General features: G+C 33.8%; 2 protein-coding genes across 3 annotated transcripts; one reads left to right on the top strand and one right to left on the bottom strand.

Moving 5' to 3' along the window:
* Positions 1-1,720: 1,720 nt before the first annotated feature.
* On the bottom strand, positions 1,721-15,226 carry cxxc1a (CXXC finger protein 1a). The gene is made up of 15 exons (XM_051117032.1): positions 15,013-15,226; positions 11,625-11,737; positions 11,437-11,537; positions 11,146-11,273; positions 10,866-11,021; positions 10,107-10,250; positions 9,660-9,767; positions 8,197-8,384; positions 7,905-8,112; positions 6,239-6,346; positions 6,061-6,110; positions 3,858-3,954; positions 2,390-2,542; positions 2,099-2,246; positions 1,721-1,982 (listed from the first exon to the last, which is right to left on the bottom strand). The coding sequence occupies exons 1-14, from the start codon at positions 15,013-15,015 to the stop codon at positions 2,100-2,102; spliced, it is 1,704 nt and encodes a 567-aa protein (XP_050972989.1). The 5' UTR covers positions 15,016-15,226; the 3' UTR covers positions 1,721-1,982; position 2,099.
* A 1,896-nt stretch (positions 15,227-17,122) lies between these two features.
* On the top strand, positions 17,123-25,870 carry zgc:113363 (uncharacterized protein LOC791449 homolog). 2 transcript variants are annotated; one of them, XM_051117040.1, is made up of 5 exons: positions 17,123-17,267; positions 18,278-18,428; positions 20,340-20,471; positions 20,899-21,144; positions 24,070-25,870. In XM_051117040.1, exons 2-5 carry the CDS (start codon positions 18,299-18,301, stop codon positions 24,327-24,329), a joined length of 768 nt encoding a protein of 255 aa, XP_050972997.1. In that variant the 5' UTR covers positions 17,123-17,267; positions 18,278-18,298; the 3' UTR covers positions 24,330-25,870. The 2 variants fall into 2 exon arrangements, with proteins under 2 accessions (XP_050972997.1, XP_050972998.1); XM_051117041.1 differs by having other exon boundaries at positions 18,222-18,428.
* Positions 25,871-26,265: the final 395 nt, after the last annotated feature.

Below are 26,265 nucleotides of genomic sequence, written 5' to 3'. Positions count from 1 at the left end.
CAGCGTTCAGAGTCCCTGAAAAATAGTCCCCCCTTTTGTGTAAAACAATAATAAAGCTACATTAACAATAACCGCAGGTCCTCGGAGTGTGTTTACTGGTCTTTTTGATAAGCGTGTACGAATATAAATGAAATATAAACGAACATCGACGAGTCGCGCGAAAAAATGAGAAAAAAATCATTTTATCGACGCGACATACCATCGTCCGTTATCATAGATTAATAACACCAGACTTTAAAAATTATTATAAGCATTAGTCATATATCTGAGATAGTAGTTTACATAAATACGTTAATATCTGGCGCTTTACATACGTTTAGGCGTTTATTTATTTGAATCACGTACGATTTAACGTTTAACTTTTAAAATTTAAACGTTTAAAATGATAACAGGTCAAATAAACCACCTTTGCCACATTATAACTGAAAAGCTCTTACTAGTTTCACTCACGATTAAGTAACGTTAGGCTTAAAGTAAGATGTGTTATTAAAAAAGAGGTACTTTTAACATTTACTCTCTAATAGTGTGTTTTTTCAAATATTGGTAATCGCTATTTTAATTTGTTTATCATTTATGAACCGAATATCTTGCCGTGAAATGCCTTACCTCAGATTCGCGCCATTCCAGTCAAAGGTAACCGTCACTGATCAGCAAAACCATATGATTTTGACATTTTACATAATAAAGTAATATAAAATTTAAAAAAAATAATATTTATTACATAAAAATTTTGAATAAATCACGCAAACCTATAAGAATAAATGTACCGTTTAAATATACACTACCAGTCAAAAGTTTTTGAACACTAAGATTTTAAATGTTTTTTAGTCTCTTCTGCTTACCAAGCCTGCATTTATTTGATCCAAAATACAGTGAAATATTTTTACTTTTTAAAATAGCTGCTTTCTATTTGAATATATTTGAAAAAGTAATTTATTCCTTTGATCAAAGCTGCATTTTCAGCATCATTATTCTAGTCTTAAGTGTCAGGTGATTTTTCAGAAATCATTCTAATATGCTGAGTTGCTGTTCAAGAAACATTTTTATTATTATTTTCAATATTGAAAACAGCTGAGCACATTTTTTTATCTGAAATAAACACCCTTTTGAACATTATACTATTCAAAAGCTTTTTTGGGGGGAAAGAAATTATAGAAATTAATACATTTATTTAGCAAGGATGCTTTAAATGGTTTAAAACTTAATAATAAATGTTTTTTTGACCAGCAAATCAGAATATTAGAATGATTTCTGAAAGGTCATGTGACTGGAGTAACACTGCTTTGAAATCACAGGAATAAATTACATTTTATAACATTTAAATAGAAAACTGTTATTTTAAATAGTACAGATATTTCTAAATTGTAATGTTTTTGCTGTACTTTGGATCAAATAAATGCAGGCTTGGTGAGCAGAAATGGCTTCTTTAAAAAACAAAAAATCTTTTGATTGGTAGTGTATATGAATCTAAACTTTGTATTGTAAGAAGTCTTAAAAATGTTAAAATAATAGAGCAGAGGTGTGGGGGGGCGGGTGGGTGTTTGGAGGGGTTCAGAGCGTCAGATTGAGCTGTTTTTTTTTTTTTTGTAAAGAAGCAATTATATACAATTGTATATGACCCTTTCTATGCAAAACCAATAAAAAATTGATCCCAAAAAAAATAATAGAGCAGAGGCACAATAAATGCAGACAAATAACAGACATTTCACCAGCAACATAGTACTATTTCAATCTTTCTCCAGTTTACTTTTTTAATGCATAATACATGGTTAGAAGATTAATTAAAAATCTAAAAAATTCAACCAGAACAACTGTTGTTGTTACAGCACCATTTTAAGAGTGAAGCCAAGTGTTACACAAACGCATATACAATACAGAAACATGATGAGTGTTGTACGTGAATTACAGTTTCAACAGACAACTACTAAAACACAGATTCTTCATGAATGTGAGGCGACTTCAGCAGCAATGGTTCGTTTTCTCTGCAAGATCAAAGACAAAACCTCAGACTGTCAGGAGAGTTGCTTCACGGTTGAACATTATGTGCAAACGGAATGGATAAAAAGATAAAAGGATGATAAAAGCCAATGGCAGTAACCTTATCTCTCCTTGTTAGTTCTCAGGTCTGTGGTAATTGGGTCGTGTTGGATTGTCTGGTGCAGCATGAGGGCCATGAGACCCGCACGATTCGTCATGGCTGTCCTGACATTGCGCTCCTGCTCAAACAATTCATCCAACTTGTACCACTGGGGAAAGAGAAGAGATAATGGGAAGGAGTGAGTGAGTGAATGAAAGATTAACTGTAAGACTGATAAAGGATAATGCAATCTTATGTGTCTTTTTTAATGTCTTTCCTTCAAATAAATGATTCCTTTGCAAATGCACTGACCACTCTGACTCGTTCCAGGTCCACCTCAGCCCTGCGGAGTTTCTCCCAGCAGTAGTGTTTGTTGCATTTGCGTTTGGACACCCTGCAGTATTCTCCGGTGGGTTCAAATACATCACGAACCAATGGACACCCACAGACTTCATCCGCAGGGACCTGCATGCATTTACAATTATAAATAACGTCCTTAAAGGAGAACTGCACTTCCAGAACAACAATTTGCAAATAATTTACTCACCCCCTTGTCATCCAAGATGTTCATGTCTTTCTGTCTTCAGTCGTGAAGAAATTATGGTTTTTGAGGAAAACATTTCAGCCTTTTTCTCCATATAATGGACTGATATGGTGCCCCAATTTTGAACTTCCAAAATGTAGTTTAAATGCAGCTTCAAAGACTCTAAATGATCCCAGCCGAGGAAGAAGGGTCTTATCTAGCGAAACGATCCGTCATCGTTTTCGAAAAATAAAAATGTGTATACTTTTTAAGCACAAAAGCTGGTGTAGCACAGGCTCTGGGATGCGCATCCACGATGCTACGAATTAGTGATGGGTCGGTTTTGAACGATTCTTTCAATTTGAACGAATCTTTAATGTGACTCAGGAAGAACGAGTCATCTCAGGGAGTGATTCGTTCAGTCGCGCATGCACAACATCCTATTAGGTTCTGTACTGGAATTAGTTCACCTGTTTCAAGTCTTCAGGTTTTTCAAGTCGTTCGTTCATCTTATGGGGCTGTCACGTGATGCTGATGCTAAAATTAACTAAATGACTCGTTCGAAAAGATTAACAAAAAGATTCGTTCATTTTGCTGAACGAGACTCAAAGGTCCGAGTCGGTAAAATGATCCGAACTTCCAATCACTACTACGCATCACATCTTCGAATCACCACAAGTTCATTGTCTGTGTACTGAGTATGTCGAAAAACTCTTATCTTATTTTCTCCTACAACTTCAGAATCGTCCGACATCGTTGTACCTTTTTGTTTGTAAACAGTGTTTGACTTACTTGCACTTTCTTAGTGTTTGCGCGTTCGCTTTGTAAACACTGGGTCTGTAGTTCCGTGTGACCTTTTGAAGTGATTTAATAGTGCGTAGTGTCGTGGACGCGCATCCCAGAGCCTGTGCTACACTAGCTTTTGTGCTTAAAAAATATACAAACTTTTCTTTCCCGAAAAAAATGAGCGATCGTTTGGCTAGATAAGACTCTTCTTCCTCGGCTGGGATCATTTAAAGCCTTTGAAGCTGCATTTAAACTACATTTTGGAAGTCCAAATTTGGGGCACCAATGAAAAATCCTGAAATGTTTTCCTTAAAAACCATAATTTCTTCACGACTGAAGACAGAAAGACATGAACATCTTGGATGACAAGGGGGTGAGTAAATTATTTGTAAGTTATTCCGGAAGTGGACTTCTCCTTTAATATCTATGCAGATTGGGTGTTTATGTATTAAATGCACATGTAAAAGTAACCTTGGGGTCTCTGGAGTGTTCTGGACAGAGAACTTGCAGTCTCTTACAGTAGGTTTTGCTTTGTGGATTGTAAACATCACAGAAAAGCCGTGTAGCACTGTAAGAAAACAGAAATAATATGAGACTTAAAGTTACAGTAATGACATTTATAATGTTACAAAAAAAACTTCTATTTTAAATAAAAATTGTTCTTTTGGACTTCCTATTTATCAAAGAATCCTGAAAAAAACATATCACTGATTCCATAAAAATAACAACCATTCAACAGATAATGAGAAATGTTTCTTAAAGGAGACGTTCACTTCCAGAACAAAAATTTACAGATAATGAACTTGCCCCCTTGTCATCCAAGATGTTCATGTCTTTCTTTCTTCAATAGATAAGAAATTATGTTTCTTGAGAAAACAGTTCAGGAATTATCTCCATATAGTGGACTTCAATGGTGCTCCCAAGTTTGCACTTACAAAAGCTTCAAATGGCTCTAAACGATCCCAGCCGAGGATGAAGGGTCTTATCTAGCGAAACGATCGGTAATTTTCGAAACAAATTGACAATTTAGATTGTTAGAATTTGCAAACACCCGTGGCAAAGTGTGGTTTTGGACGATATCAGCATAAATCCTTATCATTTTTTGCTGCAAATACATTAAAGTAAAGTAAGTAAGCAGCAATAATAATTTTCATTTTGATGACATAATAATGTCAATATATACATGTCAAAGTCTGACAAGCCCCTTTGCCAGCTGTGATGCCTGGTTACTGGTTTTAACTTGGCCCCGGTTTTAAAAGATTTTTGGGTCAGCACACCTTGATAGCTTCAACAATTGATTGCCAATTAAGTTTAGAATCAATGAATTTAGGCCCAGATTATGCAGAGCTGTAATAGCTGCTAATGCTGGATATTTTGATGAATCGAAAATGTATAAACTGTTTATGTAATAAAATATGTTTTCGTAGTTTGTGTTGTCCCTTATCAGTGCAAAATTATCACAAATTAAAAAGAATTCATGCCAATATTGTCCAAAACCACACTTTTCTAGGGCGTTTCCAAACTTTTGGAGGGCAGTGTATATACATTGTCAATTTGTTTTGAAAATGACCGATCGTTTTGCTAGATAAGACCCTTCTTCCTCGGCTGGGATCGTTTAGAGCCTTTGAAGCTGCATTTAAACTACATTTTGGAAGTTCAAACTCACAGGCACCATAGAAATCCACTATATGGAGAACATTCCTGAATGTTTTTCCTCATGAAACGACTGAAGAAAGAAAGACACAAACATCTTGGATGACAAGGGGGTGAGTACATTATCTGTAAATTTTTGTTCTGGAGGTGGACTTCTCCTTTAAGCAAATCAGCATATTAGAATAATTTCTGAAGGATCATGTGACACTGAAGACTGGAGTAATGATGCTGAAAATTCAGGTTTGCATCACAGGAATAAATTACATTTTAAAATATATTCAGATAGAAAATGCTTATTTTAATTATTGTTACAATATCACACAATATTAGTTTTTACTGCAGTTTTGATCAAATAAATGCAGCCTTGGTGAGCAGAAGAAATCTAAATACATCTAAATACATGTAATATAGAGTGTTTTCACAACATACGCCATACTGGCGGCACTAAACGCAAACAATGCTACTGAACTGAACAAAACTCGTTCAGGTTTTTGCTGATTATAGCTGCTGAAAACGGGCAATTATTGTCATGTTTTGGGCTGTACTTAATTGGTCAGACCAGGAAAAACATTTGAAGAACTACAGACTGCCAAAAGTTATAACAAATCAAGGAGAAGAGTGCAAAAAACTGTCTGAGGAACAAAAGGCATTTGTGGTTGGCCAAACTGAACCAGGCAAGAATCTTCAGGTTTGTTCTCATCATTTCCAGTCAGGTAGGTGAAATTTTAGGCTAATATCTGAATTAATACCCTCGTACATATCCACCTATTAACTTAAGTTTGTCAAAATATTGTGCCCTTTTCTGCTTACTAAGTCCTTCTCTATATGATTTAGCAGCTTCCACATGTTTTTTTCCATGGTTTAGACAGCATAAACTAGCAAAACAACATATTCAGTAGTACACAAACCACGCAATCAATGCTGCTGTTTACATCAGAGTATCACCAATATAACTGATCAAATTGTGATGTAAATGCAAACCCTCTATTAATAAATATGTGTTTAAAAATTTTTTACTTACCCTTCTATGCGAGTGGGGTACATGGAGCCAAAAGACGTCTGACTCTCATACTGGTAATAAGGAAAAGACCAGACATAACATCACGTGATTTTAAAAACACAACACTAAAACAGATGAGCACTGTTTAAAGGTCTGTGCATCACGATTAGTAAAAGCAGACACTTTAAATACAACACACCTTGGCGTAGCACCTTTCCATGTGACGCAGCGCCACCTTGGGGTTAACTGGGTGACTGCAAGACACACAGAAGATTTGCAAATCTGTGTCGTCATCGCCCTCATTGACCTTCGGGGAAAAGAAAAGCAATGTTTAGAACACTGTAAGGTGTCTTGAAGGATCATGTGATACTGAAGACTGGAGTAATGGCTGCTAAAAAAATTCAGCTTTGCATCACAGGAATAAATTACACTTTATTTAATTGCATTTTATTAATTTAAAACAAGATTAAGGCAAAACACTGCAGGTGAATAGGGTAAAAAAAAAATTAATAGTTACCGCCTTGATTGATTGATTGATTACACTGATAATTGCAAACATTTTTTGTATTACAAGTTTTCTAAATATACAAATAATGCATTATTTAATTAAATATGTGCTAATTTCTAGTACAAAAATTTAAATACTGGATGAAGTCAGTTTCAAAAAAGTTTTTAACACGTTAGAGTCAGATTTTTTTTACAGAGGGAATTTTGGGTATCTAATTTTTGTCACTCCATAATTCAGAAAATACTTGGAATAGACAGAAAACAATATATTTTCACAATTTTTGGGGGGATAAAATGTTGTCAAGCAAATGATATATGAACAAATCCCTCTGTAAAAACCTTAAGGATATAGAAAAAAGTAAAAATGTAAAGTTTGGTGTGTAAGTGCTACTGAAGTGGAGATTTATGGCTCAGTGTAGGAGAAAACACTCATGTTGAGAAAACGGCTTTTAAAAAAAATTTGGACTGTAATTCAAATCTATTGACACAAATAGATAAAGTGCTATAAAAGAAACACTTAAAGGAGAAGTCCACTTCCAAAACTATGGGCTTCAAACGATCCCAAATGCGGTTGTAAACGATCCCAGCCGAGGAAGAAGGGTCTTATCGAGCGAAACCATCGGTTATTTTCATTAAAAAAACAAAAACAAAAAAACAATTTAAATACTTTTTAATGTCAAACGCTCGTCTTGTCTTTCTCTCCCTGAACTCTGTGTATTCTGGCTCAAGACAGTTCGGGTTTGTTGAAAAACTCCAATCGTATTTTCTCCCTCAACTTCAAAAATCATTTCAAAATCATCCTACATCGCTGCAGAAGAACAGACACAGTGTTCATGCAAAGAAGATCAAACACCCTTAACAAAAAAGGTAAAACAGTGATATAGGACGATTTTGAAGTTGAGGGAGAACAAGAGATGGGAGTTTTTCCACATTCACTAACTGACATGAACCGGAACAAAAACAGTCCAGTCAGAGAAAGACAAGACGAGCGTTGACATTAAAAAGCATATAAATTGTATTTTTTTAATGAAAATAACTGATCGTTTTGCTAGATAAGACCCTTATTTCTCAGCTGGGATCGTTTACAACCGCATCTGTGATCGTTTGAAGCTGCATTTAAACTACATTTTGGAAGTTCAAAATCGGGGCACCATATCAGTCCATTATATGGAGAAAAATGCTGAAATGTTTTACGACTGAAGAAAGACATGAACATTCTGAATGACAAGGGGGTGAGTACATTATCGGTAAATTTTTGTTACGGAAGTGGACTTCTCCTTTAAACAATTATACTGTAATGTGTTTGCAGGGTTTACAATGCAACAATTTATCACATCAGCGTTTACGATGGCTCTCACCTCTTCGTCGTGCTGCACGACCTGCTGTTTGGCTTTAGCGATGATGCCCTCCAGCTCGTGGAACCGTTTCTCCATGTCAGTGAGTCGCATGCGAGCCGACTGTTGCTCACGACGGATTCGCTCGAGAAGTTTCTTGCCCTGTTCTTCAGCGATGCACGGGCTCTGCTGCCACTGCTGGATGCGCTGCGGCAGGATCTCATAGATTCGACTGCAAGACAAAAAGACAGAAATGAGAGTCTGTCTGATCTCCCACATACTCCTCTGTGCCACTGTAAAGTATCTGCAGGTTTACTTGGCAGCGAGCTTCATGCCGCAGTCATCAGAGCAGTATTTGGAGTTGGCGCGGGCAGCTTCGACGCATCCGGGTCCGAGGCACTGTCTGGCTCCTCCGCTGTCCCGAACCTCTGCCCGCTCGCTGTGTCTCACCCGGTCGCGGTGCTTCTGTTTGGGCTTGTGTTTCCGAGATTTATTCTCCTCTTTCTTATGAGTGAAAACAAAGTCATAATTATGTTCCATTTTAAGCACGATCTACTTCAAACCAAAAATGGCTAAGGAATGATATAAAGTCGAACGTCTGAGGCCTCTAAATGATGTTGTAGTTTGTTCTACATGCTTTCTGCCATCTGATTGATAGTTCAAGCTTTTTCTAGCAAGTAAAAGCCCTTTTAGTATCATTATAAAAACATCCATTTTCAGGTTGTGTTTCAATTCTTTTTTGCTGTGAAAGTTTTACTGATTTAATAAAGTAAACCTATGAAAGACGCACATTGTTAGTAATATTTTAAGGTTATTACTTACTGGATTAAAGCAACACAACTTTACTTACAGTATCCATACATCATTTTTCTGGATAAATCATGCTTGAATGCGAGTATCAAATATAACACTTCAGGCTTTTGAGGAATGTTTATTTGTTCATCTCTCAATCACCATTGTATTGCATAGCATTGTATGTTTTGCCCCTCACAATTAAAACTACAGAGCTTAGATCATAAAAAATAATTTAAATATCATCTTACTAAGACATATTATTAAGGAATATAAAGTGGCAACTGACATTTATATGCACTCAATGTAAGTAATCTTATGTACTGTCAAAATATGACTGATTATAATGTTTATTGTATACAAGCTTTAAGAATTTCATCTTACTTTTTGGCCATATGAATATCTACAACTGCATATATTCTGTTTATTTTCACTCTGAATAAAATGTTTTTTCCCGCTCGAGTATGAGCTCCATATTCTCCTACATCATACGACCCACAAAAGCCTGATTAATAAATATGATACTCAGCAAAAATCACACATGCAAAGTTTTTTAAATACATTTTTTATTATATTTGTCTAAATGTTCAGGTATTTTATACACATGACCCTGAAAACCAGTCGTAAGTAGCCGCAGTCGACGCAGATTTTTCTTTTATGCCAAAAATCATTAGGATATTTAAGTGATCATGTTCCATGAGGATATTTTGTCAATTTCCTACCGTAAATATATCAAAACTTTGATTTTCATTAGTAATATGCATTGCTAAGACCTTCATTTGGACAACTTTAAAGGCGATTTTCTCAATATTTAGATTTTTTTTGTTGTATCTCAGCCAAATATTGTCCTTTTCTAACAAACCATACATCAATAGAAAACTTATTTGTTTAGCTTTCATATCAAAATGGACTCTTACAACTGGTTTTATGGTCCAGTGTCACATATTTTTACCTTTTTTTTTCTTTACCTTTTTAAAAGGTCTTTACCTTTTTTTCAGAACGCTTTTCTCTTCTTTTCACGTGCTTGACTTTAACAGCTCTCTTTCTCATACCTGAATCGGCAAATGAACCGTCATCGTCATCACTGTTCCAGCCCTGGTTACAAAAAACAAACACAAAAAGTTTAGGCACAACCATTTTTGCCAAGAGAAATATCGTCAATCACATCCTACAGACATTATGAAGAAATGTACTTATTGCACATGCAGCAACCTGAAAAAAACAACTTTTGCCTCACCTTTTTAATGGTGATTTGATAGATTTTCAAAAGAACAGTATATTTTTATTGTTTCCCATTTAAGAACATAGGAGCTCTTCTTGCATTGCTGGAAATATCTGTCCAGAAGTGTTGCCAAGATATTCAAGTGGGCTAACTTCCTTTAAAAAGGTATTTTTTTTTATAGCTGTGATGTGAGTGTGAGGGGAAGCAGGTACCGTGCTGTGTTCTCCATATTTCCCGGCACAGTACTGCTGATACAGCTCCATCTCATTCTCACTGTAGTCTTCAGACATCGGGCCGTCTTGATAGTCTCTGCCCTTAGACATGGAGTACTCCTCATCCTTCACTCGCAACATTTTCTGAAAAATAAAAAGTGCATAGTGGTTAAAGAAGGGATGATCCTTAATCTCAGGTTACTTCCAGTGTTATTTTAGTATCATTGAGAAACATTATAGTTTTCAGTAAATTATATTAGTTTATATTTTTATTTTTTAATTAGTTTATATTTTTAGATTTTCAATTTAATTTTTTTTTTAAGTTTTAGTCATTTTTTAAAATAATGTATCTACATAGTTATTTATTAATTTTTATTTCAGTTTTAGTTATTTTAGTACATCAAGTTCAACTAAATAAAAATGTAAAGTTTACCTTGGCAGCTAGCTGGAATAAAAGAAATGTACGTTTTTTCTTAATACTTTATATTTCAGTTATTGCTTATTTTATTTTCAAGTACCAAAAAATGCGTTTATGGTTTTAGTTTTGGTTAATTATAATAACCCAGACTCACTCTGGTGCAGACTAATTTCCTCTGTAATAAGTGTACTGAAACTACTATAGATTAGATAAAATTGTCAATTTAGGAATAATAAGATGCCACATATCGTTAACAAAGTCAATAAACATTGTCATACTTTAAAATACACCATAAAGCCATATGATCATCATTGGTAATATGACTGGGATGTGAAACTCACCCTAGCGCGCACTTCACACTGTCTCAGCCGACACTTCTGCCTGATCTTATTCGGGCCGCCGAACTTCTTCATGTCTTTACAAAAGTCGCACAGTCCACAGTCCTCCGTGCGCATGCAGGCTTCACATTCTCCACACATGCGAGCCGAGCGCTTAATCTGAGGACAAAACCCAAAAATTCCCCACAGCCAGTCCAAAGGTCAACAAACACTTTTTGTATTTTTTCACTCACGGTCTTCGCAAAGATAAGACAGCAGCTTTATGAATTTTAGTATTTCTCACCCGTGACCCACGGCGTCCATCCGACTTGAAATCCGGCGTGTCGTGCTGGTTATCAGTCCCGTCCGTCTCCACATCTTTCTCTCGGCTTTTCTTGGGGCGGAATTTGATCTCCAAGGAATCATTTTTACCTACATCATATAGTTTTGATTAAAAAATAAATAATGATATAATAAAATATCAATAATTTACACATGAAATAAGTCAAATATAATGATTTTGTATTTTTTTTTTTTTTACAAAACGAAGAAAAATATTTCTATGAAATAAAATAAATACGTCAAACTTCCTTACTTCGACACTTTTCACAGTACCAAACACGGATGGTTTTGGCCGTCTTCTCTGATATATTAATGCAATCCCCATGAAACCACTCACTGCAGTTGTCACAACCACTGTGTACATGAAAATACTTTAAAACATGTATTTAACATATTTGGTTTGACGAAGAAAAAGCATCCTTAAAAAGAAACACATCTTACATCATAAAGCAGTTGATGTCTGGTTTGCGACAAACGCAATAAACAGGTGCATTGCTCCGGTTCAGACTCATCCCCGGTCTGGGAGGCTGCTCCAAGTCTGACACTTCGCTGTCCTGTAGAATCAGGGAAGAACCAGAACGTGGATCCAGTTTTGCATTTTCTGTATGTTCTGTAACATCCTCAGTCCAGACATCTACATATCAACAACTTTACTCTTATACGTCAGTATAACTTTAAAACAAAACTGGCAACTTCCATTACTGTTTTCTGTGCAGTTCATATTTTGCAGAACGTCACACACACTTTCATATGCTGCTATATGCTAGATTTTATGTCTCCTATGATACTTTATGATGGCAAACCTTCATTTGAACGATGGCATTTGTGTAACAGATATTCTGAGCTGTCATGGTCATTTGGATAATAAAACATTACATTCTTTCAGTCTAAATATAACAGCTTGATATGGCTTTTTCATGTTCTTAACAAAAACGCACCATATTTTTAAATATTCTTCCAGACACCTTCATTTAGTACTGTGGTATACTTTATCAAAGTACCATTAAATGATATTAGTTTATATTTTTATTTTTAAATTAGTTTATATTTTTAGATTCTCAATTTTAATTTTAATTATTATTATTATTTTTTTTTTTGTTAAAGTTTTAGTCATTTTATTGTGTCTTTTTCTTTTGGTTTTTAAATATATATCTATATAGTTATTTATTAATTTTTATTTCAGTTTTAGTTATTTTAGTACATCAAGTTCAACTAAATAAAAATGTAAAATTTACCTCGGCAGCTAGCTGGAATAAAAGAAATGTACGTAACAGCTATTCTGAGCGGTCATGGGCATTTGAATAATAAAACATTACATTCTCTCGGTCTAAATATAACAGCTTGATATGGCTTTTTCAAGTTCTTAACAAAAACGCACCATATTTTTTAAATGAACCATGGCTTTTTCTTCCAGACACCTTCATTTAGTACTGTGGTATACTACATCAACGCATCATTAAATTATATTAGTTTATGTTTTTAGTTTTAAATTAGTTTATATTTTTAGATTCTCAATTTAATTAATTAATTTATTTATTTATTTATTTTTAATTTTTGTTAAAGTTTTAGTCATTTTATTGTGTGTTTGTTAAATGACAAATAGTAGTTTATTTATTTTTATTTCAGTTTTAGTTATTTTAGTACATCAAGTTCAACTAAATAAAAATGTAAAATTTACCTTGGCAGCTAGCTGGAATAAAAGAAATGTACGTTTTTTTCTTAATACTTTATATTTTAGTTATTGTTTATTTTATTTCAAGTAAAAAATGCTTTTATGGTTTTAGTTTTACTTAATTATAATAACCTAGACTCACTCTGGTGCAGACTAATTTTCTCTGTACTAAGTGTCATGAAACTGCTATAGATAGAATTATCAATTTAGGAATAATTGCTGAGATGCAACATATCGTTCACAGAGTCAATAAACATTAACATACTTCAGAATAACTTTAAAACAAAACTGCCAACTTCTATTACTGTTTTCTGTGCAGTTCATATTTTGCAGAACGTCACACACACTTTAACATGCTGCTATATACTACATATTCTTTCAGACACCTTCATTTAGTACTGTGGTATACTATATCAATGCACCATTAAATTATATTAGTTTATATTTTTATTTTTAAATTAGTTTATAATTGTAGATTCTCAATTTTAATTTAATTTTTGTTTTTTTGTTAAAGTTTTAGTCATTTTATTGTGTCTTTGTGATTTATAAATAAATAAATAAATAATAATAATAATAATAATAAATATATACAGGGGTTGGACAGTGAAACTGAAACACCTGGGTTTAGACCACAATTAGTATGCCGTTTGGCCTCCTTTTGCAGCCAATACAGCATTATTTCATCTTGGGAATGACAAATACAAGTCCTGCACAGTAGCCAGAAGGATTTTGAGCCATTCCTTTCGCAGAACAGTGGCCAGGTCACTATGTGATGTTGGTGTATGAAAACATTTCCTGACTCGCTCCTCCAAAACACCCCAAAGTGGCTCAATAATATTCAGATCTGGTGACTGTGCAGGCCATGGGAGATGTTTAACTTTACTTTCATGTTCATCAAATCACTCTTGTCACCAGTCTTGCTGTGTGTATTGGTGCATTATCATCCTAATACACGGCACCACCTTCAGGGTACAATGTTTGAGCTATTGGGTGCACAAAGTCAACCTTCACACTCTGCTCTTATTGGTGGAATGTGCGATCAGTAAAGACTGGCCACCAGGCTGCATAAATATAGCCATGAAACCTCCAACACTATATTGGCCAGTGTTTCAGTTTCATTGTCCAACCTCTGTATATATATAGTTATTTATTTATTTTTATTTCAGTTTAGTTATTTTAATACATCAAGTTCAACTAAATAAAAATGTAAAATTTACCTTGGCAGCTGGGTGGAATAAAAGAAATGTATGTAACAGCTATTCTGAGCTGTCATGGGCATTTGGACCTTCATTTAGTACTGTGGTATACTATACCAAAGTACCATTAAATGATATTAGTTTATATTTTTATTTTTAAATTAGTTTATATTTTTAGATTCTCAATTTTGATTTTTTTTTTTTTTTGTTAAAGTTTTAGTCATTTTATTGTGTCTTTGTCATTTAAAAATACATAAATACATAAATAAATAAATAAATAATAATACTACTACTAATATTATATATATATATATATATATATATATATATATATATATATATATATATATATAGTTATTTATTATTTTTTATTTCAGTTTAGTTATTTTAATACATCAAGTTCAACTAAATAAAAATGTAAAATTTACCTTGGCAGCTAGCTGGAATAAAAGAAATGTAAAAAAAATGTAAATGCTTTTATGGTTTTAGTTTTAGTTAATTATAATAACCCAGACTCACTCCGGTCCAGACTAAGTTTCTCTGTAATAAGTGTCATGAAACTGCTATGGATAAAATTGTCAATTTAGGAATAATTGCTGAGATGCAACATATCGTTCACAGAGTCAATAAACATTAACATACTTCAGTATAACTTTAAAACAAAACTGCCAACTTCTATTACTGTTTTCTGTGCAGTTCATATTTTGCAGAACGTCACACACACTTTAACATGCTGCTATATGCTACATTCCATGTCTCCTATGATACTTTGTGATGGCAAACCTTCATTTGAACGATGGCATTTGTGTAACAGATATTCTGAGCAGTCATGGGCATTTGGATAATAAAACATTACATTGTCTCTGTCAAAATATAACAGCTGTGGTAAACTATATCAAGCACCGCCCAGTTGTTGTTACAATGACAAAACAACCAGAATCGAGAAGTATTTTTCACTCACCATCACAGATTTGTCCGGTTAGTGTTCAAAAGGAAGGAGCGCGACCACAGTCCTTCAAAACATGTGAAACACAGAAACTAACAGACTGTCATAACCAAGGTGAACTAAACAGATGTGCAGCGCATTGATTTTATATTTCACTTCTTTTGTTTACACAGCGGAACACCGAACAACAACATTTACTTCCGCTTCCACTGCTTCTTCTTCTTCTTCTACGGTTTAGATGACGGAATGATCCGCTGCCACCTACTGGACGCGTGTGTAAGCGACGCGCACCGACAGACAACAGACATCCACGGTTAATGTTTTTAAAATCATAAAAACATATTCGTTACTTGAAATAAATAAATGTTAAATAAAATATATATTAAAATTGAGTTTAAATTTAAAATTGAATTTAAATTAGTTTAACTTGATACTAAAACAATATATAAAAAAGCATAGACATGTTAAAAAGTTACTAAATTACTAAAACTATAAATCTAAAATAAAAAGGAAAATATTAATAAGATATTATTAAAAAATTATAATAGTACCTTAATGATATAAAATAAACATTATCAGTTTTAATTAGTTTAACCTGATACTAAAACAATTAAAACGGAAATAAAATTTTATTTTAAACCATACAGACCTGTTTAAAAATTACTAAATTGCTAAAACTGTAACTAAATCTAAAATAAAAAGGAAAATATTAATAAAATATATTATTAAAAAACTATAATAGTATCTTAATGATATAAAATAAACTTTGCTAGCTGCAAACAGAGACCAAACATTTCCTCTTTGTCTTATAAACAAAATAAATAAATGTTAAATACAATAAAATATATATTAAAAATTTAGCTATGCTAGTTCTAAAGGCAACATTTTCAGTTTCAGTTAGTTTAACTTGATACTAGAACAATTAAAATGGAAATAAAACTTGATAAAAAGAAAAAAAAACATAGACATGTTAAAAAGGTACTAAGTTACTATAACTAAATCTAAAAGACAAGAAGACAATATTAATAAAATATATTATTAAAAAACTATAATAGTATCTTAATGATATAAAATAAACTTTGCTAGTTGCAAACAGAGACCAAAAATGTCCTTTTTGTCTTATAAACAAAATAAATAAATGTTAAATAAAATACAATAAAATATATATTAAAATTTAGCTATGCTAGTTCCGAAGACAACGTTTTCAGTTTCAATTAGTTTAACCTGATACTAAAACAATTAAAACGGAAATAAAACTTGATTACAAACCATACAGACCTGTTAAAAATTACTAAATTGCTAAAACTATAACTAAATCTAAAATAAAAAGGAAAATATTAATAAAATATATTATTTAAAAAACTATAATAGTATCTTAATGATATAAAATAAACTTTGCTAGCTGCAAACGGAGACCAAACATTTCCTTTTTGTTTTTCTTTATAAATAAATAAATAAATAAATAAATAAATAAATAAGCGCTGTCATGCGATTAATCGCATACGAAATAAAAGTGTTTGTTTACATAATATATGTGTGTACTGTGTATATTTATTATGCATATGTAAATTCACACATGCATGTGTATATTTAAGAAAAATATTTTATTAATTTTATTTATTAAAATATTTATATATAATATTAATTATATGAATATAAATATATAAATGTTTTCAAAATATATACTGTAAGTGTGTGTATTTAACATAATAAATATACACAGTATACACACATATATTATGTAAACAAAAACTTTTATTTTGAGCTGATTAATCGCGATTAATCGTTTGACAGCACTAAAATAAATCTTTAATTTTTTAACAAACAAAATGTCAATTTTGATTCATTTAACGTTTTAAGGGATTTAATTGTTAAAACGTATAGTTAGATTTTCACTATTAGAAGTAGTATATAAAAACTTGTATTATAGAGTATCACACCATTATGAATTAATTAATTGCTGATAATTCACAGAGAATTCAGAGAGATATGGATTAGTATGGATTTTTTTTTTTTTTTTTTTTTTTTTTTTTTTGGGTGGCAGGAAAATCATGTGATATAAACCACATCTAAATGAAATAAATAGTTAGTAAAGCTGTCGATTCCCTGCAGTGCAGGAAGGATGTCGTGCACGCGCACACGCTCGAGATCTCCACACGCGCTCGTCGGAGCAGATGCAGCTCGCGTTCACGGACGAACTGCGCGCATTCATTCTGAATTAAAGTGAATTAAAACGTCCTCGGTACAAGACTGGAGTTATTCGAGTTAAGGTAAAACTTCATTTCAACCTTGTATCTGCATCTGCTTTGGTCATTTCGCTTCATTCTGGACAATGATAAATGAAAAGTCACGTCATCTTGAAGTCTACTTCTGTTTACTTCTTTCAAGTGCAAATATATATACAAACTTATTCATTTTTAAAATAACGCGTGGTTAATTTAAACTAAAAATATTTTGAATTTTTAATATTTTAAATTCAAAGTCTGATCTTTTTATCTATCTACACCACATAAAATGAATATTTTTGCATTTAAGACAGTTTGTTGTGCTACAGCCTACAACTAATTATTATTAGCCATTGCTTCTGTTCAGTTCTTTATTTGGAATAAGTAAAACAGTGTAAATTATGTCACGTCTAACATCTAAAATATACATGAATCATGTGTGTTATCAGTTCACGTTTTATTATTTTAAGCAACATTTACAAAAGTTAATAAAATCGAGTAATAGTCAATGTTTTAAAGTGATCTGCAAGACAGCAGATGTTCTTTTATTATACTTAAGACAAATACGTACATATAAAATAGATTAATTTATAAACACGTGCTATTAAGTATGAAATAATATTAAAAAATAGTAGCAGTGGTAGTTTAAACATAGTTCGGCTCTGGGTCAGACGAGGACAAGCGTTAAACTAAAGAGATCTGCTACAATAAATGCTTTGTACGCAAAAGCAGGCAGATTTTTAAAACAGCAAACAACCATCAAAATGTTTATTATGTCTCCTGCACGTTTACTTTGGGCTTTGATGATATTGTCATTTGTCTGACTCAGCAGGATGTTCAGATTAGTCACCTTCCCAAATCACTTCAGCTCATTTCAGAGCAGCAGATGTCTTTCATGCACTCAAGTCACATTTTGAAATGTTTCTCGAGCTGTCTTAGGGGATAAAATCATCATATTAGAGGTTTCCATTAACGTTCCCCTTCCCCACAAACACCCAGACTGACTCCAGACCGTCCATCTATGCTAGATGCTTCTGTTCTGGATGTTTTCTCAGAGTTAGAGACAAGCGTCTCAAATGGAGACAGAAGCCATGGATGTCCAACAGCAGGACGCAGGGCAGGGCGGCGCACCGGACAGGGTCGGGCCCCTGGAGAATCATGTCCACACGACACAACCACAGGCCACCGGCAAACCTGACGTCATAGGTGAGAGGGATGTTTACGAAGCGAATTTTTGAACATGTGTAACTTTTAAGATTAATTATATCTGGATTATATCTGGTGTCTGAAACATTTTTTTTACCCAGAAAATAAAATGAGCTAAAAAAGGTGCTTCAGGCCATCCGAAATGTAAATGAGTTTGTTTCTTTATCAGATTTGTAGAAATGTCTCATTCCATCACTGTCTCACCAACGGATCCACTGCAGCGAATGGGTGCCGTCAGAATGAGAGTCCAAACAGCTGATAAAAACATCACTATAATCCATAAGTAATCCACACCACTCCAGTCCATCAGTTAAAGTCTGTCCATAATATTGCTTTCTCCAATCAAAAAGTCGTCTCATCTAATCCTCTTAATGATTAACCTCTTTCGATTACACAAGATGGTAACTGATGGACTGGAGTGGTGTGGATAACTTATGGATTATTGTGATGTTTTTATCAGCTGTTTGGACTCTGACGGCACCCATTCACTGCAGAGGACTTCTCCAAATCTCCAGATCTGTTCTGATGAAGAAACAAACCAATTTACATCTTGGATGGCCTTAGAGTAAGTACATTTAAGCAAATTTTAATTTTGGGGTCTTCAGTCGTGAAGAAATTATGGTTTCTGAGGAAAACATTTCAGGATTTTTCTGCGTATAATGGACTTCATTGGTGCCCGATTTTGAACTTCCAAAATGTATTTTAAATGCAGCTTCAAAGGCTCTAAACGATCCCAGCCGAGGAAGAAGGGTCTTATCTAGCGAAACCATCACTCATCTTTTTTTGGAAAATAAAAATTTGTGTACTTTTTAATTACAAAAGCTGGTGTAGCACAGGTTCTGGGATGCACGTTCATGACACTACGTCCTATTGAATCACGTCAAAAGGTCACGTGGAACTACAGACTCAGTGTTTACAAAGCAAACGTGTAAAGACTAAGAAAGTGCAAGTCAAACACTGTTTACAAACAAAAAGGTACAACGATGTCCTCCTCTCAAGAAAATAAGATGGAGTTTTTCTCCATACTCAGTACACAGACGATCAACTTACACGTGATTCATAGTAGTGATGTTAAGTTTGTATCATTTTACCGACTCGGACCTTTGAGTCTCGTTCAGCAAAATGAACGAATCTTTTTGAGTCATTTTGTTCATTTTAACAAAATATAATTAAAATGTTACATGTTACTTCCCTAACACATCTACTGCTTACACAAACGTTGATCACACTACAAACAAGACAAAACTATAATGCTATAAGAAACAGAAAAGATTCATTCATTGTTTACCTGGGTCTTTAGTCTATGATTAGCTCACCTCACCTCTCATCTGACAAGTTTTCGGGTTTGAGTCGTTCGTTCATCACGTGACGCCCCATAAGATGAACGAACCACTCCAAAAACCCGAAGACTTGAAACAGGTGAACTCATTCCAGTACAGAACCTAATAGGATGTTGCGCATGTGCGACTGAACGAATCACTCCCCGAGACGACTCGTTCTTGCTGAGTCACATTAAAGATTCGTTCAAAATGAAAGAATCGTTCAAGAACGACCCATCACTAATTCGTAGCATCGTGGATGCGCATCCCAGAGCCTGTGCTACACCAGCTTTTGTACTTAGTAAACAAATTTTTATTTTTTGAAAAAACTGAGCGATCGTTTCGCTAGATAAGACCCTTCTTCCTCGGCTGGGATCGTTTAGAGCCTTTGAAGCTGCATTTAAACTACATTTTGGAAGTTTAAATTCAGGGCACCAATGAAGTCCATTATATGAAGAAAAATCCTGAAATGTTTTCCTCAAAAACCATAATTTCTTTACGACTGAAGACAGAAAGACATGAACATCTTGGATGACAAGGGGGTGAGTACATTATATGTGAATTGCTGTTCACAATTGTTTGTGACTGACAGGTCCTGTCTCAGCTGAGATTGCTGACAGCGGAAGCAACGAGTCCCTGACAGACGGTGTCACAACCAATGATGATGCTTTACTGCTTCCTGACCACATACCTACAATTTCACGCAAAATAGAGAAAGGCAACGGTATTTACATTTTTATGCATCACATAATTCTACAAAATGTGACCCTGGACCACAAAACCAGTTGTAAGGGTCAGTTTTCTTCCATTGACGTATGGTTTGTTAGGATAGGACAATATTTGGCCAAGATCTGAAATCTGAGGGTGCAAAAAATCTAAAAATTGAGAAAATCGCCTTTGAAGTGTCCAAATCAAGTTCTTAGCAATGCATATTACTAACCAAAAATTGATATATTTACGTTAGGAAATTTACAAAATATCTTCATGGAACATGATCACTTAAAAATCCTAATAATTTTTGGCATAAAAAACAATAATTTTGACCCATACAGTGTACAAAGTGATTGCAACTGCATTATACCGTATGTATTTGTATGAATATATATTTTATGAACTGTAATGCGTTATTGTCTGAATTTTACACATTTCAGTGAAGCCCAGTATTCCCAATGGCTCCTCTCCACCGGTCAACGGCTCAGCTATCATCCGTACACCTCCAGCTTCTTCGTTAGGAGGATCGGCTCCTCGCCCGGCAGCACAACAGAAATGCAACGGACATGCAAAGTGCAACGGACACAAACACCCTCACAAAAAACACACACCCTCCACCTCCACCTCCAAGAGCCAGCAGAGCTTCAAAGGCGATGCCTCGCAGATACAGAGAGTAGCTGGAGACGGTAAGAAAACTATATATCTATTGTTTCAACCCATAGTGAAACTATCAGCCATTTAGTGTCAATATTTTTATGTATTTTTAGAGCACGTGGGGCTTGTTTGAAAAGAGGCCTCCACCCACAGGACTGTTCGTAAATACAGGGTCTGGTCTTATCTTTCAGCAACACTAGGACGGGCCTGTGGTTTTATCTTCGTGTGTTTAATGGGCTCTTCGCGTCAGCGCTTGATAATTCTTTCCATTAGGTCAAACATCTCTGTTTGATGACTAACTCACATTAGCCGATAAACATCCTTCTGCATTAGATATCAGTGACTTTAAATACCCACAGGGCTTGATGTTTTGATAATATCGTGAGTTTTTGACATGTTGTGAAGGAATTCACATGATTTAAATAAATAAAATAAGCACATTCTGGTGTTATCACCATGTTTTGTGTGCTTAAAAGAAAAATGACTAATAAAAATGACCTTATTTACCACATTATTTATAGTCAATGTTTTTGAATGTAGAAAACAGAGAATTGCTGTGAGTTTTAATAAAATGTAATATAAGTGTAAACATAACTAAATGCTAATAAAGGCCAGTAGAGACTTAAGTTTGAATACTGTGATAAAAATAATAATGTAATATTATTAAAAAAACAAGTTAAAACTATCACAAAAAAAGAAAAAATAATAAAGTGCAGAGATTAATACAAAATTAGTATTTTCTCAGAAAATGCATACACACAGAAAAATAAGGGTTTAAAATTGTACCTTGTCGCTGGAGCAGGACCCTTAAAAAGACATATTTGTACCTTTTTTTTTTTTTAACCCCTAATAGTTACAGTACATATTAGTACCTTAAAAGTATGTATTACTACTCTAAGGTACTAATATGTGCCTATAAGAGGTAAACATGGTACAAAGATGTCCTTTTAAAGGTACTGCAGTGACAAACTATGGTACCCCAAAAGGTTAAATTTTTAACCAATATTTTTCTGTGTGTAAAACATTTCAGAACGAGATAACACAGTGGATATTGTAATTGTAATAAAAAAATTTTTATTGTATTCTAAAATAAAGCTATTATTTTATACTTTTAAAGGAGAAGTCCACTTCCAGAACAACAATTCACAAATAATGTAGTCACCCCCTTGTCATCCAAGATGTTCATGTCTTTCTGTCTTCAGTTGTAAAGAAATTATGGTTTTTGAGGAAAACATTTCAGGATTTTTCTCCATATAATGGACTTCATTGGTGAGTTTGAACTTCCAAAATGTAGTTTAAATGCAGCTTCAAAGGCTCTGAACGATCCCAGCTGAGGAAGAAGAGTCTTATCTAGAAACGTTTAGTCTCGAAACGATTAGTCATTTTTTTCTAAAAATAAAAATGTGTATACTTTTTAAGCACAAAAGCTGGTGTAGCACAGGCTCTGGGATGCGCGTTCACAATGTACTATTGAATCTCATCGAAAGGTCACAACGAATGTAGGCGGATCTACAGACTGTTTACAAAGCGAACTCACAAAGACTAAGAAAGTGCAAGTAAGTCAAACAAAAAGCTACAACGATGTCGGACGATTCTGAAGTTGTAGGAGAAAATAAGATGGAGTTTTTCTCCATACTCAGTACACAGACGATGAACTTACACGTGATTCGTAGTAGTGATGGGAAGTTTGGATCATTTTACCAACTTGGACCTTTGAGTCTCGTTCAACAAAATGAACGAATCTTTTTTTGTGTAATTTCGTTCATTTTAGCAAATCAGTGTCACGTGACGCCCCATAAGATGAATGAATGACTCGAAAAAGCCGAAGACTTGAAACAGGTGAACTAATTCCAGTGCAGAACCTAATAGGATGTTGCGCATGCGCGACTGAACGAATCACTCCCTGAGACGACTCGTTCTTCCCGAGTCAAATTAAAGATTCGTTCAAAATGAACCCGTGAACGCGCATCCCAGAGCCTGTGCTACACAAGCTTTTGTGCTTAAAAAGTAAATGTTTCTCACATTAAATTGATCAAAAGTGACAGTAAAGACATTTTTAATGTTACAAAAATAATTTTATTTCAAATAAATGCTGTTTTTGTCTAATTAAGAATCATGAAAAACGGTATCACTGTTTCCACAAAAATATTAAGTAGCACAACTGTTTTCAACATTAATAATGATTAAGAAATGTTTCTTGAGCAGCAAATCAGCATATTAGAATGATTTCTGAAAGATCATGTGACACTGAAGACTGGAGTAATGATGCTGAAAATTCAGCTTTGATCACAGAAATAAATTAAATTTTAAAACATATTCAAATAGAGAAAAGTTATTTGAAATTGTAATAATATTTCATAATATAACTGATTTTACTGCATTTTTTATCAAATAAATGCACCCTTGGGGAGCAGAAGAGTCTTCTTTCAAAAGCATTTTAAAATCCTTTGCATTACTTGTAAGTCAGGGTTTAAATCTTGCAAATAATACGTGACCATGGATCACAAAACCAGTCATAGGTCAAGATTTATACATAATTTGAAAGCTGAATAGATAGGCTTTTATATTTTATATTTAACCGAGATTCAACTATTTGAAAATCTGGAATCTGAGGGTGCAAAAAAATCTAAATATTGAGAAAATCACCTTTAAAGTGTCCAATTGAAGCTCTTAGCAATGCATATTACTAATCAAAAATTAAGTTTTGATATATTTATGGTAGGAAATTTACAAAATATCTTCATGGAGCATGATCTTAATATCCTAACGATTTTTGGCATAAAAGAAAAATCGATCATTTTGACCCATACAATGTATTTTTGGCTATTGCTACAAATACACCCCAGCAACATAAGACTGGTTTTGTGCTCCAGGTTCATTAATTGTATCATTACATGTCATAAGGGCACAAATTGTTTCAAATACTGTCATAAACACTGTGTTTGTGGTTGTTTCAGACTGCTGTGCACACTGCATACTAGCCTGTCTGTTCTGTGAGATGCAGTCGTGGTGTTCGGCCGTGGCTCAGTGTCTGGCCTGCGGTCTGGAGTGTGACGCTCTCTGCTGCTGCGGGGAAGCGGCCACCGGCGGTCTGGCGTGCTGCACTGAGGACACCTGCTCTGCCCTGCTAGACTGTGGGATACTGGAGGACTGTTGCCAGTCTTCAGACTGTCTTGAGATCTGTTTGGAATGCTGCTCCATCTGTTTCCCTACCTAAACGGGATTCTCAACGGAATGATATCAAGTGCTCAAAAGACTGTAAGCGTGGGGTATATATTATACTGTTGACCCGCATTTTGTATTTATTTAGTATAAAGAATGAATTTGTTACATCAGTCAAAGTTGGGCTGTTCTGTACGAGGCTACTCTCTGAATTCAGACAGGCCTAAAAAATGTTACCTTTTTTTTGTATGTTGAAATACACACAAAATCTATGTTTGAATGTGAAACATTGCTTTGTTTATTGGAGAATCTGGATACAGGATGTCTTTTTCATTATCGCAGTTCCGTTGACACGCTTCATCTTTAACGGTGAAGAGCAAAAGATTGAGTTTACAGAGCACTTACACTTACATGAACACTCTAAGACTGCTAAAACTGTGCTGCAAAACATGATTTCTGTCTTTTTCAGTACAAACATCTAAAAATTTGTTAAATCAAGATACATTTATTTGAAAAGGAAAATTACTTAAAATATTAGGTCTTGTTTTCTGGGGGGAAAAAATCTAAATTAAGTGAGTTTATGCACAAAACAATAAAAAAAAAATCTTTCAGTGGGGTAAAAAAAAGCCTAGTTTTCCTCTTACTGGCATATATATATATATATATTTCAGAAAGCAAGACTTAATATCTTAGGTTGTTTCTCAAGAAAATATAACATTATTTAAGAATTTGTAATTGAAGACAAATTTTTTGTTGTTGTTGAAGGGTATGTTATGTTTTTGACAATAAAGTTGCATTTATTTGATCAAAAAATACAATAAAAACAGTAATATTGTGAAATATTATTATAGTTTCAAATAACTGTTTTCTATCTGAATATATTTTAAAATGTAATTTATTTCTGTGATGCACAGCTGAATTTTCAGCATCATTACTCCAGTCTTCAGTGTCACATGATCCTTCAGAAATCATTTTGACATGTTGATTTGCTGCTTAAGAAACATTTATTATTAAACATGTGCATGCTTAAAATGCCTGAATTAAACATCATCATCAACTGTGATATTTTATACTGCTTAGGAAAAAAACTAGAAAGTAATTTGCTCTGAAGAAACATTTCACAATACGTCCTCTGTTTTGAAGAGTTTAGCGTGACAGCTGAGATTGAGGCGTCCGTTCTCAGCACTCTTATCTAAAGTGTGTGTGACAGGAAGGCTGGGCGATGCAAAAATAACCAGTCAGGATGACTATAAAGCGCTCGCATATTCCTCTGGGCTTGTTGAATTTCACAGGCTTTCTCCAGATGACTCTGCGCAGTGTTTAGACAGCGGGCACAGCTCTAGAGAGAGCTGATGTTGAATCTGGCAGAGGGACAAAGATCAGTGAGACCAACAAAAGCCACAGAAGCTCTCCTGACATACACCTCCCTTCATTCCTTCATCCCGATGTGGGTTACACATTATACACATCAGCTAAAAACACCACATCTGCCCTCCTTTACTGATTTATTGATTATTGTCAGCAAGTAATTAACGATTTGTAATATTAGAAAATGTGTTTAGATTAAATAAATGTTTTGTTTAAGCATCATTTTTATGTGGGATTAATAAAGTGATAAATAAAGTAAGTTGTCTATCTATCTATGTCTGTCTGTCCAGCCATAAACAGATCATTCATCTGTTTAAAAGCTCAAATTAAAATGTTTTAACTATAATTAACTATATTTATAATTAACTATACTATTATATTTCATATTTAATCATAAAAAATAAAAAACAACAGATATCAGTTGTGACAATAAAATATTACACTGCACTTTTTTGAACATTGATAATAATAATAATAATAATAATAATAATAATAATAATAAACGATTCTTGAGCATATTTCCTAATATAAATAGTATATAAATATTAGGCTGCTCTTTATTTAAACATTGATAATAATAAAAAAATAATTCTTTAGCATATTTCTGAATATATATATATAGT

Source organism: Labeo rohita, chromosome 8 (assembly GCF_022985175.1).
Source record: "Labeo rohita strain BAU-BD-2019 chromosome 8, IGBB_LRoh.1.0, whole genome shotgun sequence".
Classification (NCBI taxonomy): Eukaryota; Metazoa; Chordata; class Actinopteri; order Cypriniformes; family Cyprinidae; genus Labeo; species Labeo rohita.
Note: the sequence above shows the minus strand (reverse complement) of the source record. Positions and strands in the feature narration are given on the sequence as shown.